The sequence below is a fragment of the Mastigoproctus giganteus genome, chromosome 11 (genome assembly GCF_048544385.1).
Source record: "Mastigoproctus giganteus isolate SK-2022 chromosome 11, ASM4854438v1, whole genome shotgun sequence".
Taxonomy (NCBI): Eukaryota; Metazoa; Arthropoda; class Arachnida; order Uropygi; family Thelyphonidae; genus Mastigoproctus; species Mastigoproctus giganteus.
In genome coordinates, this window is record NC_143585.1 from 108,768,191 (window position 1) to 108,783,431 (window position 15,241).

Genomic DNA, 15,241 nt, shown 5'->3' on the forward strand with positions numbered 1-15,241 from the left:
AGGGAAACCAAGACTATGTCGCTCTCTACAGATAGTAGATGCACTTACTACTACTACTACTACATCTAGCTTAGTGATGGTTGGATTTAAATCACAATGTTTTTAGAGAAGACTGTTAAGATGATGTAGTCATCCTCTTCATGAACTGCCTATACTTTACTGGATATACTCTTGGCTTGTTGTTGTTGTTATTTGGTTTTTAGGAGCATTAGCAACTAAGGCCATATTGCTCCAGGATATGCGATGGTCATTCCATGACCTTTCTGCATCCTCCGCATTTGGTGGTGACGGGCTCGAACCCCGGGTCTAATCAAGAAGCGTGTGCTACGCACTGCTGCTCCTTCCCACCTGGCTATGGAGGCACCTGCTCTTGGCTTACCAGATTGTTTCTTAACATTGCCTCACCTTACTTATATATCTTTTCACAATTTAGCAACAATCAACTTTGAAAGATTCAGGGGCTCACATCTGGTTTTTTTTATTTATTTTTTTTTTATTTGGTAGTTATTGGCGCATCGGCTTCTGTGGCCATAATGCACCTCCCAAGGTTTTTGCAGTACTTTGATCCAAGCCCGAGGCGGGATTCGAACCCGCAACCTTTGGGTTGCTAGGCAGGCGCTTTACCCACCCGGCTAGCCTGGTCGGCCTCACATCTGGTGAGTATGGGCTTAGCACACCTAGGGTCCTGAGCTGGATATCATCATTCTTCTCTTTCTTGGTGATTCCCTTCTACTTTCTCTCTCTCTCTCTCTCTCTCTCTCAGGGTAACTCGGAAATTTAATTTAGTTGGTGCAGCATAAGCCTCAGGCTTCCTTGCATTATATGGCTAGTAATAATAAGAATAAGAACACACTTTGCCTATGTTTTATATAGCATTTGAGAATCAGAACTCTCAGAAATTCAACGTCTGAACTGTGACCTATAAAGTGGCAGCTACTGATATGTTGCGTATCCTTGACATGTTTATAGCTGCTCCTAAGCTGCATGCTGTTGGATAGATTTACTTTGCAAGTGTCAGAAGAGGTGACCAAATACTTAATGGTACAGTGTATGAGTATAAATTTACCCCAGAAAAGGTTGATTTTTTAAAAAGAAACCTTACAGAGAAAAAAAAAAAAATGAAATGCACTTGTTCCATCCATTTCCCATCCAAAAATTATTATGAGTGATGAAGGAAATGATATATGCTATACCTTTACACACACAGCATATTATATACAAAAGGTAAAAAACTGTATTATCACTATCATCATTTAGCAATAATGAGTTGATTTAATAGTAATATATCATGGATCCAATGGCAAAAAGAATTCATCCTACTATCCAAGAAAAACATAATTTATCCAGCTCTAATATGCTCACATAAAATAATTGACTTACTGGTATGAATATAAATTCATACTGTAGAATATCAGCCAACTGAAGAGCCTGTTTCAAAAGATCCTGCCTTGACACAGTTGTTTTTTTTGTTTCTAGTACAGTTTCATTTTCCTCACTAAGCAGAGCATAAAATGCATTAACTAGAAAAAAAATAAATAAAATAAAACAATATATAATTTCTGTAAGTCATTCATTTTTTAATTATCTATATATGTATATAGGTATACACATATACACTGAATTGGCTTTGCATTCGCAACACCTACCTAATATCTTTGGGACCATCTTTTGTATGTCAATCAATCTTGTCAATCAATTTGGCCCTGGAGGGAATGTGCAAGGCTCATGGGGTAGAATTTTTTTCAGTGTGGTCTGTGCTTGTTAACAGGAGAGACTGCTTCTACAGGGATGGGATACACTTAAATAGAAAGGGTGCAATAATATCTGCTGATACTATCGAGGCAGTGTTAAGTGGGTTGGAAAACTGCTAGCTTGGGGGGGGGGGAGATTCACAGACTAAAATGTTAAAAGGTAGCCGCAGGCAGAGATGAAGGTGATTCTTGCACTACTTCTATTAGAATAAGCAGCAGCCTGGAGCAAGGGGTGCTGGGGGTTTTCAGGGACTGATGGCAGTCATCGTGAAAGAGGTGTGTATATGGGATGGGTTAGGGTAGCATTAGCATTAGTAGAGGCATATGATGCAAGAAAGCAAGCTTATGCAGCATCAGTCAAAAAAAAAAAAAAAAAAAAACCACTTCACCCCTCCGTTCGTTCAAAATACCTGTCCAGCTGAGCCTTAAATTTAGCTTAGCCATAACTAAGAATATAAAATAGGTGCATGTACACTTGCATGTATACCAATGTTAGAAGTATGTAATACAGCCTGTACACATCTTGGCAAGGACTCTACAAGGTGTTGTAAGATGCTGTGTGGTAGCGCTACACATTTTTTACACAACATGTCCAGTAATGACCACATATGCTGGCAGATGGTCATGGCATCAAGTGTCCTTTTCCAGTAGGTTCCAAACATGTTCAATGGGTTGATCAGGTAAGTTGGACAACCAATGAGAGGAGGAGAATTCAATGTCATGTTCCTGAAACCAGTTAGCAACCTGCTGGGCCTTGTGGTATGTTACACTGTCTTGATAATAGATGCTGAGGTTGTCTAAATAAACTGTTATCATGAAAGGGTGAACTCGGTTGTCATTCCCACTGAGCAGTTGATTAATGGTGATCAAAGGATCCAGGCCATGCTCATCTAGGTGCCATGGACCTCATACTGCTTTCTCTAAAGATGGATATGCCCATCAGCATAACAGAGTCAGAAATGGGATTTATCAGACCCAGTGACAGATTACACGTTGGTGGTCCAGTGGTGATGATGACTCATGCCCACAAAATATGTAGTTTCTTGTTTCTCGAAGTGAACATAGTTATCTGCAATGGCAGTTGACTTCCATGGCCTATATGAGAAAATGTCCAAACAGATAGTCCATGTGAATATTGGTCTTGCTATTCCTACATTGTACTGAGTAGAAAGCTAGGCCATTGCGCTGCATTACAAGATGAAACAATGCTCACCACAGGCATCAACACGTTGAATGTCACAGCCACAAAAGTCACACATAGCTGTCTTACTTGTGACCTTTTGCTGGTTGTTCAACCACTGTTGCGCCAGTCACAGTAGATTTTGCATAACACCACAAAATGGAAGTACCTGAACACAGGCTGTTGTCATGAGGCACCTACACATCTTGCCTCAAAATCATTCCACTGGAAGTTGGAAAGATCTTTACACTGGCCTATTCTTCCTCACAGACACTAAAAAATTGATCACCACATACAAAACTACAATTTTACATAAACCGTTCTTGAATTTGAGCCTTCACCAGCATGATAGACCAACTGATTCTTACGCAATGGGGTTTTAATGCAGCATCAACTCAGTGTATATATGTATACATATATATATATATAGGTATACAACTTTATAATAATACAAGAAAACCTACAGGGTGATTTTGATGTGAAAACATCTATGGCAGGACTGGAGTAAAACCGATTGGTAATTAAATTTTCTTATGAAAATGATGCAACTGATTGTTAACGAAGTTTTTTATGAAAATGACACAATTGACATCACTTCCTATTAGGTGACTGTTAGGTTTTAAATGATGCAAATGACATCACTTCTTAAATGGCACTAGTGATGCTAACTCAGTCACTAACATTGATTCAGTAGAGTAAGTTCATACTAAGATATGGAAATGACATCACTTCCTAAGTGATGCCAACTCAGTTGCTAACGTTGATTCAGTAGAGTAAGCAGTGAGTAGTAATATTATGCAAGAATAAAAACTTCAAAGCCACCAAAGAAGCCTCTCGTGTTGAAAAGGAATGAGTTCAAAAACAGAGAGAACGAAAAAATGCAGACTTTAATAAAATCTGCTTCTCTAGATTTTGATCAACATCAACCTTCTAAGTTGCATAAGTAAGTTTCGATCAAACCGTTCAAAAATTTATGTTTTAATAAAACATCTTTCGTGTGTACAAGGTATGCACGCTGTTTTTTTTTTTTGTTTTTTTTTTTATTCATCTTACTTTTTTCTTAACTTTGCAGTTTTGCAAGCTTCAAATTTTTTGTACCAACAGCATCATTATTTTATAGAGAAAGGTTTGGAAATTTAGTTAGCAACACTGAATACTACAAAAGTTGTCAAGGAGTACCTCAATCAAATTTCTGACAACAAGGTAGCTTCTAACTGCTACCCTGAGATGCATGGAAAAAGAACAGGCATAGCCTCCAATGTCACCTGATTTAGAAGTTTTTTCTAAATTTCAGAAGTGTTTCAGAAGAATCCACAAACGATTCCTCTACTGAAGAGGTGACTGAAGATTAATTTTTTTTTTGTATCAGAGGAAACTGGACCGTGCTCTTTTCAGCTGCAACACGTTGATAAACAAGAAGGGCACACTGAGCATGTTGTGCCATGAATTTCTCAACACTGCTATATATAGTTCAAGTATTAATTTCTGTTTCTAAACAGTATTTTATATTCTTTAGATGAATAAAATAAGATGAACAATAAATCACCCTATATATAATTGAAGTACAGTTGACTGAAAGAATAGAGAAGTTTAACAGCATAGGCTATGATATATTTTCAAGTGTAAAGTAATAAGAATTAACAAGTAATAAGAATGCAATATAAATAAATGCATGAACTATGAGAACAAAATTGGGTGAAAGGGTCAATGTATAGAATTGCAGCCTTAAGAGAAAGAAATAAAAATTAGAAATAAAAAGAGTGGAATAGTAATAAAAGTTAAAAGAAATTAATAAGTTATATACATCTAAGATTAAAATAATAATGTAACTATACCACATAGTATATAATGAAAATTAAAACAGTATATTAAGTACTGCTCTCAAATAATCCAGATATAGTTTGTATTATACTCATCATACTACATTATATTACATTCATATCTCTTAGTTTCAGGAATATTCTTAAATTTAGTCTAGAATCATGCCTCATGCCTATAGCAGTGAAGAAAATGGCCCAAAGAGCAGGAATGTTTTGTCTCAGGAGTGGATTTTTGATGGCAGTTCTCTTATGAATCACAGTTTTGTATGGAACTCTGCTTATTTTCTCTTTTTAAAACTACCTTTAGCTAGACATGATACAGCCAAAGGGGATATGTTGTGTGTGTTAGTTGTAAAGAGCATGAGGAGGTTAAGCACAAACTCAACATTCTGATGGGCTTACACAAGGGGTTGTTTGAATAAGGTTGATGCCCTCAAAGGAATAAAAGATACGGACCCATCAAGCACTCAGCTGCCCAACTCAACGCTAGAGCCCACCTGAGCAACAGACAACACAACAACATCCTCAATGGTAAAAGTCTCTGGTCCCACAGCAGGTAGTAGTTGTTGCTGACTATTTTCAGGAAACAGGAAATATATTGCATAAAATGTTTAAATAAGACTAAAATGCAACTGGGCATAATATTTTTAAAAGTTAAAATTATCTATATAATATACTGGGCTGCCACCTATTAGGTACACCTACCTAGTAGTGTGCTGAGCCTCCTTTAGCCTTCAAAACAGCCTGAATTCGTCTAGGCATGGATTAAACAAGATGCTGAAAACATTGTGCAGGAATGGAGTACCGTGCAGACATGAGTGTGTCACGCAGTTCCTTGAGATTCGACAGAGGTGTAGGCCTGCAGCAAACAGCCCTTTCCAGCTCATCCCAAAGATGTTCAATAGAATTGAGATCCACAGACTGAGTGGGCCAGTGCAGCAAAGAAAAGCCATTGTCACATTCCTGGAACCATTCCATAGTGATTTGGGCTTTGTGCACTGGTGCATTATCCTGCTGGAAGTAACCATCTGACTGAGGATAAACTGTCAATGTGAATGGATGCACTTGGTCAGCAATGATGCTTAGGTACGATGTGGCATTCAGACATGAATCTATAGGTATCAAGGGACCCAATGTGTGCCAAGAAAAACATTCCCCACACCATAATACTGCTCCCACCACCTTGCACAGTAGTCATCTGACATGGCGGGTCCATGGATTCATGTTGTTTTCACCAAATTCTGAGCCTTCCATCAACATGTACACCAGGAACTTCAACTCGTCAGACCAAGCAACTGTTTTCCAATCCTCAACAGTCCAGTGCTGATGTTGCCGTGCCCACAGGAGGTGTGCTCTCTTGTTCTTCGTTGATAACAAAGGTACGTGATGTGGTTTTATTGTTTGGTTTTTAGGAGCATTAGCAACTAAGGCCGTATTACTCCAGGATATGTGGTGGTCATTCCCTGACCTTTCCACATCCTCCGTATTTGGTGGTGACGGGCTCGAACCCCAGTCTAATCAAGAAGCATGTGCTACGCACTGCTGCTCCTTCCCACCTGGCTACGGAGGCACCTACGCGATGTGGCCGTCTGCTGTTGTAGCCCATTCGCGACAAAGTGTGACTAGTGGTCCATTGCAATATTTTTTTCTGCGCACCAAGGTTGTATTCTGATGTAATGTGCAATATTGTGGCCTGTCTGTTTGCTCACAATTCTAGCCATCCTCCTCTGACCTCTCTCATCAACAAGCGATTTTCTTCCACAGGCGTGCTGCTGAGACGATGTTTTCTGTTTGTTGCACCATTCTCGATACACCCTTGAAACTGTGGTGTGTGAAAAGTTCAGGAGAACTGCCATTTCAAAGATGCTTTGTGCAGCATGCCTTGCATCTACTACCATGCCACGTTCGAAGTCCATCATATCACTCCTTTTCCCCATTCTTGCTACGGTTTGTATGCCTAACTGATACTAGAAAGATTGTTCTGTTGCATTTATATACACAACTGTGGTCATGAGACTCGCAACCTTGTGGGACAAACCATTTGTGTGCACAGCAGGGGTGTATCTAATAAAGTGGCAGCACAGTATAGGTGTAAAAATGAATTTGAAATTGCGTAAAATGAATAGGTGGAATAAGACCTGGTTATGCCTCTCAGGAGACTAAAGTTAATAACACTGTAGAGCAGCTATCATCATTTAAGGGCACAAAAAGTAATACTGTTTTACACATTGGTACTAATGATATTAAGAGTAAGAGATCTGAGGATTTACTTAACAAGTACACGAAAATGTTGATAAAAAGTCACAAATTAGGACTGAAATTGAAAGTGTTTACAATTCTTCCCAGACATGTCAGGAATGGCGTACTTGATGAGACCCTTGTCAATCAATCAGCCCTGGAGGGACTGTGCAAAGCTAAAGGGGTAGAATTTTTCCTAGCATGGTCTGTGCTTGTTAACAGGAGACACTTTTTACAGGGACAAGGGATGGAATACACTTAAATGGAATCAGTGCAAGTCATTCAGACACAAGGGATGGAATACACTTAAACAGAAGGTGCAAGAATATTTGCTGATATCAAGGCAGTGTTAGGTGGATCAGAAAGCTGCTAGCTTGGTGGGTTAATAGATTAACTAATAAAATAACAGCAGCTGTAAGCAGAAGTGAAAATAATTCTTGCACTGCTTCTATTTGGATATATATATATATATATATATATATATAAAATATTTTAAGTATAAAATATTGTAGGTAGAACATGTTAATGAGCTTTAGTTATGTTATTGTAATTCAGACTTATCTAATTTCAAACTTAATTTCCCCCCATATCATATAGCTTCTCTATATCATTATTCTTGACTATATACACACATATATATAAAAAGATAATGAGGCAATAAAATTACAAAAGTCTTATCAAACAGGAATGGACTATAAGGTATGTTCGTGTCAGATGGCACCTGGGATTTCTCCCATCTCCGCTAAATGGCACCCGGGATTTCTCCCATCTCCGCTAAAACTCTTACAGTCCACACGAATGGACTGTAAGAGTTTATGCAAAATTTATAAAATGTATATAAGACTGTGTTATGGATCCGAGAACTATGGTATATGCAGAAAGGACCGGCAACCATAATGAATAATAGACAAAAAGGTAAAAATCAGTATATTTGTGTATATGGTAGGGGAGCTGAGCTATAAGGTGTGGTTATACGTACACAGTATACGTACACATCATAGCCGACTCGAAAGAGACCAGAAGGAAGAATAAAATAATAAATAAACTATAAAATAAAATAAAATAAAATAAAAGTAACAATGATAAATAAAAACCTATGGAAAGAAAAGTATAAAATTTAAACTCAAAAATATCTAAAAGATGGGGCTTGAGTTTAAATTTTATACTTTTCTTTCCACAGGGTTTTTATTTATCATTACTTTTATTTTTATTTTATGGTTTATTTATTATTTTATTCGTCCTTCTGGTCTCTGTCAGGCTGGGTATGATGTATACATATACCGTTTACGTGTACATCATAACAGAAACAGAGACCCGGACTATTGTTGTGGCTCCTACGATTTTCGCTGCCAACCCCATTGATGAAGTAGTTAAAGTCCTAGGACCCACAGCTTTTGGTTCTTACAATTATTATGCTTAATAAATGCATTTTATATTTATTTCAGATTAATTGATTTTTTACTTACAGGTTTTCCCTATTCTTCCATGGTTACTACATCTTATAGCTCAACTCCCCTACCATATACACAAATATACTGATTTTTACCTTTTTGTCTATATATATATATATATATATATATATATATAGACAAAATGATATATATATATATATATATCAGCCTGAAAAACAAGGTGTTGGAGATTACAATGCCTACTGGAGTCATCATGCAACAAGCAAATGCATAGGTTGTGTTAAGATTACTAAAAGAAAACCTGGTGCATGTATACTTGCTAGTACACTAATGCTAGGAGTATTATAAACAAATTTAATGAATATGAAGTACAGTAAATCCCTGCTATTCGCGGGGACTATGTTCCTGAGAAATGCCGCGAATACTGAGTTATGGCTCCCATAGTAATAAAGAGGTTCCGTTCCAAAGTATGAAATATATAAGAAAAACTAGTCTGAAATTTTGCCTATTTATGTATTATATGTACCTTCATAATATGACTATTTACATAGACAGTACATGGTAAAATGCAAGCATAAGACATCGAAATGAAAATAAGAAACAATTTAATATTAAGTGTAATATTTATTAGAAATTTCAAACAAATCTTTCAATTCAGCGCCTTTGCTATAGCTAAAAAACTTATCCCACCAGTGCTATCACCAGTTTCGCTAAAGTGTTGATAAAGGCGTTTTGCCTTTTCACGAATGATGAGTGAACTTAAGGGAATTTTATTTTGAGTTTGGTCTTCTATCCACAGATTTAAAGCTTTTTCCATTTTTTCTAATTTAACATCACGAGTTACAGAGCAAATTTTTGAAGCAATTAGCGTGTTTTCACGGACACTACGGCGGATTTTTTCTTCCGATTTCTTGATTGATCGTACCGTTGACACATTGATTTTAAAATGTTCTGCGATTGACGAGACACTTTCACCATTAGAAATTTTGTCTAATAACTGAATTTTACTCGCTAATGTCATCACCTACTTTGATCTTTTCACAATTCCCTTGTTATTCCCAGCCATATTTTTGTAGAGGTTAAAAAAGAATTTGTGCACAATAAAGTCACTTTCTTCCGTTAACACACTCGAAAAAGTCTGTTTACACTAACACACTGCAAAACGGTAGATTTTTCACTTTTGTAAGCATATCAATTTATAAATTGATAAATTAAAAGCAAACGACGAAACCTTCCATGACAAGCGCATAGCACATACTGAACAAGGATTAGCGAGAAACAACCATGCTTGCGATTTTGTCACCCCTCTGCCCCCATCCACTGAGCGCTGTTTTGACCGGGAAAGATGATATTAGCCACGCCCATGTTTTTTTTATGGTGGAAAATGTTCACGGCGATTTAAAATTCACATTTTTTTAGGTTTCATTTTATATTAAATCAGCAACCGTGAATAGCGGTGGTTTACTGTACTGGTTAAGTCAACAAATGCAGACATAGTAGGGATATCAGAAACATGGTGTCACTCAGACAGAAGCAATGCAAAACATCAATATAGTGAAAATTTGAATTTGAATATAGTAAACGGACAGGATGATTGGGGAAGGAGTAATGCATTTCTTTAAGAAGGATACAGAATCTCAGGCAGTGCACCCAGATAATGTGGGTGGCCAGAGCAGTTGAGTCAGTTTGGTGTGACATAAGCACTAGGAATACTAAGATGAGAATAGGAGTCTCTATAGGCCTAATAACTGTGATGAGTATAATAAACAACTACACAGGCAAGCAAAGTGGGCTAATAGATTGGAATGTCTTATAATGGGGACTTAAACTTTCCAGGTATTGATGGGAATTTGTGGGTTGGCCACTAACGCAGCAGCAGAAATTTTCTGAATTTATTGGATGACTGTTTTCTGGAGAAGCACATTAAAGAGACAACAAGACAAGGCATTATTGTTGATCTAATTATCAGCATCGATCCTTCTTGCATTGAGAATCTGCAGATAAAAGATCTACTAAGGCACTGATCATAATATATCAATATGGGATATGCTTATACTTTCCTCTCACCCTTAACTACTGTCAGGGTGAGAGGGAAAGGACTTTGCATTCACAGAGGTCACTCCAATAGTCTTAGTTTTAAATTCCTTCCAGTGGGACCAACTGATGAGGTTATCAAATGCAAATTCTAAATGGGAGGAGGCATTCAGGAAATTAATCCTAGAAGCTACTAAGCTTTTTATACCAACTAAAAGATATAGTTTAGAGTTTAGATTAAAAATGGATGAAGGGAAAGGATTTTTCATTCAGAAAGGCAGCTACAGTGGTCTCAGACAGTTTTTAAATTCTATAATGATGTTAGCAACAGCAATTCTAAATGGGAAGTGTTCAGGGAAGTCATCATAGAAGCTACTAGCTTTTCATATCAACTAAGAAATACTGCTGAAAGACCTAAATGGATGTCAGATGAAATAATAAGATAAATACCAGAGAAGAAAAATGTGAGGTGATTATAAATTAGCAGGGTACATGGAATACTACAACAAATAGAAACTAGTCGGCAATCAGGTCAATACAGGGGGTTAGACAAGCAAAGGCAGAATATGAAAACTAATTGGCTAAGAGAGAAAAAGAAAACAGCAAAGTATTCTTTGCTTATGTTAACATGTTAAAGGAAAGGGATGAAAAATATTGGCCACTAGATATGAATGGCATAACTACTGATGATCCTGTTCAGGTTGGTGACAAAGTAGATAAATATTCTGTATTTACTTTTGTGCATTAAGAATTTAGGGATAGAAATGCCAAAAGTACATCCAGTCAAAACTGGGAGCTAAATGATTTTTGATTTTATTATCAATGAGAAGAAAGTGGAAGAGAAACTGCTGAAGTTAAAAGTAAATAAGACACCTGGGGCTCAGGAGATCTACCCAGTTATATTAAAAGCAGCAAAAGAGATCAACTCAGATCACAATTATGGGAGCATCCTTGGATTCAGGGAAGGTTTCTATATGCTGCAGGTATCCGTATTATAAGACATTCCAATCTGCTAGCCCAGTCTCCTATTCACAGAGAAATGAAGGGTGACATGAGCAACTATAGACCTGTAAGCTTGACTTTTATTCTGGTTAAAGAGGTATTGCAGGATACTTCTTTAAGCACTGCTTCCATTCTTTTCTCTAGAATAGAAGTCAAGCTTACAGGTCATTAGCTGCTCATCATAGGAATGGAATTATACAGAAATTGCAGCATGGGTTTATTAAACAGGATCCTGTCTGACCAAATTGATAGCTACTATGATGCAGTAGCAAAGGAACTGGATGCAAATAATAATTTTGGCATCATATATTTAGATTTCAGTAAAGCTTCTGACACTGTTCCAAACAAAATGGGCACTTCTCTTCTTGGGCCCATGTTATTAGTGAAATCCCTCGGGGTTCAGTGCTGGGCCCATTATCATTTACAATATTTATTAACAATATCGATGAAAGCATATAAAGCATATTGTCTAAGTTTGCAGATGATACAAAGGTTAGCAGGTGTTAATGATAATAATCTAGGCATACTATTGCAATCAGACCTAGATAAATTACTGCATACAAGCTACTAGAACAGCAGCTTGTATGTAGTGCAAGCTGCTAGAACAGCTTATGGGGTTCTGTCAATGATAGAAAGGAACTTTGAAAGTAGGGTCAAGGAAGTGATTATTTTATTGTAAGGCAATGGTTAGGCCACATCCTGTATACAGATCTAAATGCTCTTCCTACAAAAGACTTTAGTTCTACATATTGAAGCATCTGAAAACTAGGCAAGGAGACCTGATTGAAGTATTTAAGACTCTAAATGGATTGAGTAAATGTAATGATGATGATGGTATTCTAACACTTTCTCAGACAAACTTAACTCACCTAATAGTAAGTTAAGTTTGTCTGAGAAAGTGTTAGAATACCATCATCATCAAATTTACTCAATCCAAAGTGTTAAAATTAAGAGGCATGATGCAAGTGATGTCCACTTGCATCATGCCTCTCCATATGTTTATTAAATCAAAATAATTTGACTTATCTTTTACAACAATAAATTTTTCCACATTAATTCTAAATAATAAGTAATTAATACACTAATAATTACCTACTACACTCTCTAGTAGAAAAACTGGAAGAATGGCATTTGCATAATACTGAAGTTCAAACACATATGGTAATTTAATCACTGGTTTATAAAATATTATCTTTACATTGTTGTTAGCAGTATCACTGGAAGACCATTCCATTTGTATAGTGTCTGTAGCAACAAGTTTCTCTCCTAATAATGAGCATGCATGTTTAACTACATCTGCTGAATCTTCAGTAAATCCAAGCTCCTTTTTTCTTTTAGCCATCTCATTTCGCAACCAATCTAAACTCTGGGTTAGCTGCTGAAATGTTGTGCCCTGTTATTAAAAAAATATATCACTATATTATCCACATATATAAACCACACATTGTGCATTTAGTTATTATCTGAATATCAAACCTTGAAAGTAAGTCATAATATTTTATATGAACTTTGAAATTGCAAATTTATAACCAAAAGTAATTCTAATTAAAATGAAATTAAACTAGAACTTTCTGTTTAACACACTTGTCATAACGCAGGGTAATTCATTTACATCTGACAATTAATTTTATAATAAATCAGGACTGAAGAGAGAAATACAGATTTTTTTAAAAATTAAAGTGAGGACACTGAAACTGTAACTATAGCAACAGAATGCATAATTAACCATTATATTATTTATTATTTAATAATGTGCTCAGCGTATGTTCGTATAGTAATGACTAATTTAGAAATCTTTATTTTAAGTTAGTCTCTACTACTAGAATATATCTTGTAAACTTGGATTTTTAAAAATTCCCAAAGGGGGAGAACTAGTGTGAACTGATTTGAAGTTCAGTGTCTCACCATTAAATATTGAGGAATTGTGGAATTACCCTCTTCCCAAACTGTGTAAAATGATAACAATTACTTTTAGATATTATTAGTTAATCAATTAGTAACAACATAATCAGTTATTTTTTTTATTTACTTTCATTTATATTAATCCAGAAAAATAAAAAATTCAATTAATTTAATAAATAAAAATCTAATTTTCCTATTAAATTTTATCAAAATAAAATTGTAATGCACTACACACATTAACTAACTTTTTAACAAGTGTGGCTACATAAAAAATGCAGATTATTAAGAGTAATGTAAGACTATGTCTTACCACTCATTAAGAAGCAAACTGAAGAAATGAAGTGAAAGATTCAGTTTGATAAAGTTAAACCATGCTGATATAATATTAAATCTCTTCCATCATAAAGCCACAGATTGGTTGCTTGGCTAGCTGAATTTTGAATGGTGCATCAGCAACTTAGACGATAATGTGCCAATTCATGTTGAAAGCAGAGCAGAGCATATATTTTCAAATATTAGTGGAGTTAATTTTAGGAAGTAAGTAAAGAAAGTACTGAATAAAAAATATTAATACTTACTTTTCTGTGTTTTGTAAGTAATAAGAAAGCTACAAGATTTGTACTCATTACTGATGTTGCACTGAAGGCATCTGAAAATGTATGCCAGAAATAAATGTGATATACAAAAAATACTACAAATAACACACACACACACACACACACACACACAGAGAGAGAGAGAGAGAGAGAGAGAGAGAGAGAGAGAGAGAGAGAGAGAGAGAGAGAGAGAGAGAGAGAGAGAGAGAGAGAGAGAGAGAGAGAGAGAGACCTAAAAGTCTAGCACCAGAAAAAAAAGCTGCAATAAATATTTGAATTACTGTCCTTTAAATGAGAAATATTTTCAGTTGTTTATCACAGTACATGTTTTTAAAACATTTCTTGACATGTCCATGAAACATGACTGGATATAATGTTTTTCAAAATTACATATGTAAGTGCATATACTGTTTAATATGTATATTTTCAAATTGTATAATTTTGCAAATTGTTATTTTTTAGCACTTTTAGTTTGTTTTATGAAACACTATCAGTGAAATTATATGGTTCCAGTACTGCTCTACAACAGAATGAATAACACCACTCTGTACCACATTAGGAGAATATATATAATGTCCTCACCCAGCTTTTATGGATAAAATCATTTTATAGATTTACAGGGTATCATTTTATTTTTATCATTATTTTATAGAGTTCATTTTATACCTGTGTAAAAGATGAAGCTGTGTAAAATATGAAGTTTCATTATACTGATGGAACTCTTGATGCAGTACTCATTTGAAACCTCATTGGTTAAAAGACCTGAAAGAATCAACTCCGGTACCATGCCTCCTCAAGTCCCCTGTTTATATAGACTTTTGTCCATGGATAAATTTTAGTTCAACTCCACAATTATTACCACAGAAACCACCAAAATTATTACCACTTACTTCCAATGGAAGTTGGTGGTAATAATAGGATAATATATTACCAATCACTATTTGTTCCATTGCAGGAAAACTGCAAACACCCTAGAACAACAGTGGCTGATATAATGGCCAAATGGCAATATGGTACTGTTATTATAGCTGGAAAATATTTGAGCAGACTGAAAAAAACTGATGGAAACAAAAATGGAAGGTGCACATACAGAGCCACTAGAGCAATATGTAAGGAGCTTTTTGGATATTAAAGATATTATTTCTCATTATCTCTGCTTCATCAGCCCAAAATATGTGGACCAAAAAGGTTTGGTTTCACCTCATTCTGTTGTGGCCAACCAGTCACAATACTCCACACAATGAGGGTAATCTATTTGCACCTCTGAGTATCAGAAAAATTGTAAACCTGTGCAATACCATACAGG

At 35.8% G+C, this 15,241-nt stretch overlaps 1 protein-coding gene across 1 annotated transcript in view; it reads right to left on the reverse strand.

Moving 5' to 3' along the window:
• The window catches only part of LOC150078342 (glycerol-3-phosphate acyltransferase 1, mitochondrial-like), a 237,659-nt gene that overhangs the window by 34,023 nt on the left and 188,395 nt on the right, over positions 1-15,241 (reverse strand). Inside the window, exons 15-17 of the mRNA XM_090384299.1 lie at positions 13,918-13,988; positions 12,530-12,830; positions 1,381-1,520 (exon numbers count right to left, since the gene is read on the reverse strand). Coding sequence (XP_090240425.1) covers positions 1,381-1,520; positions 12,530-12,830; positions 13,918-13,988 — 512 coding nt within the window. The remainder of the gene's footprint in view (positions 1-1,380; positions 1,521-12,529; positions 12,831-13,917; positions 13,989-15,241) is intronic.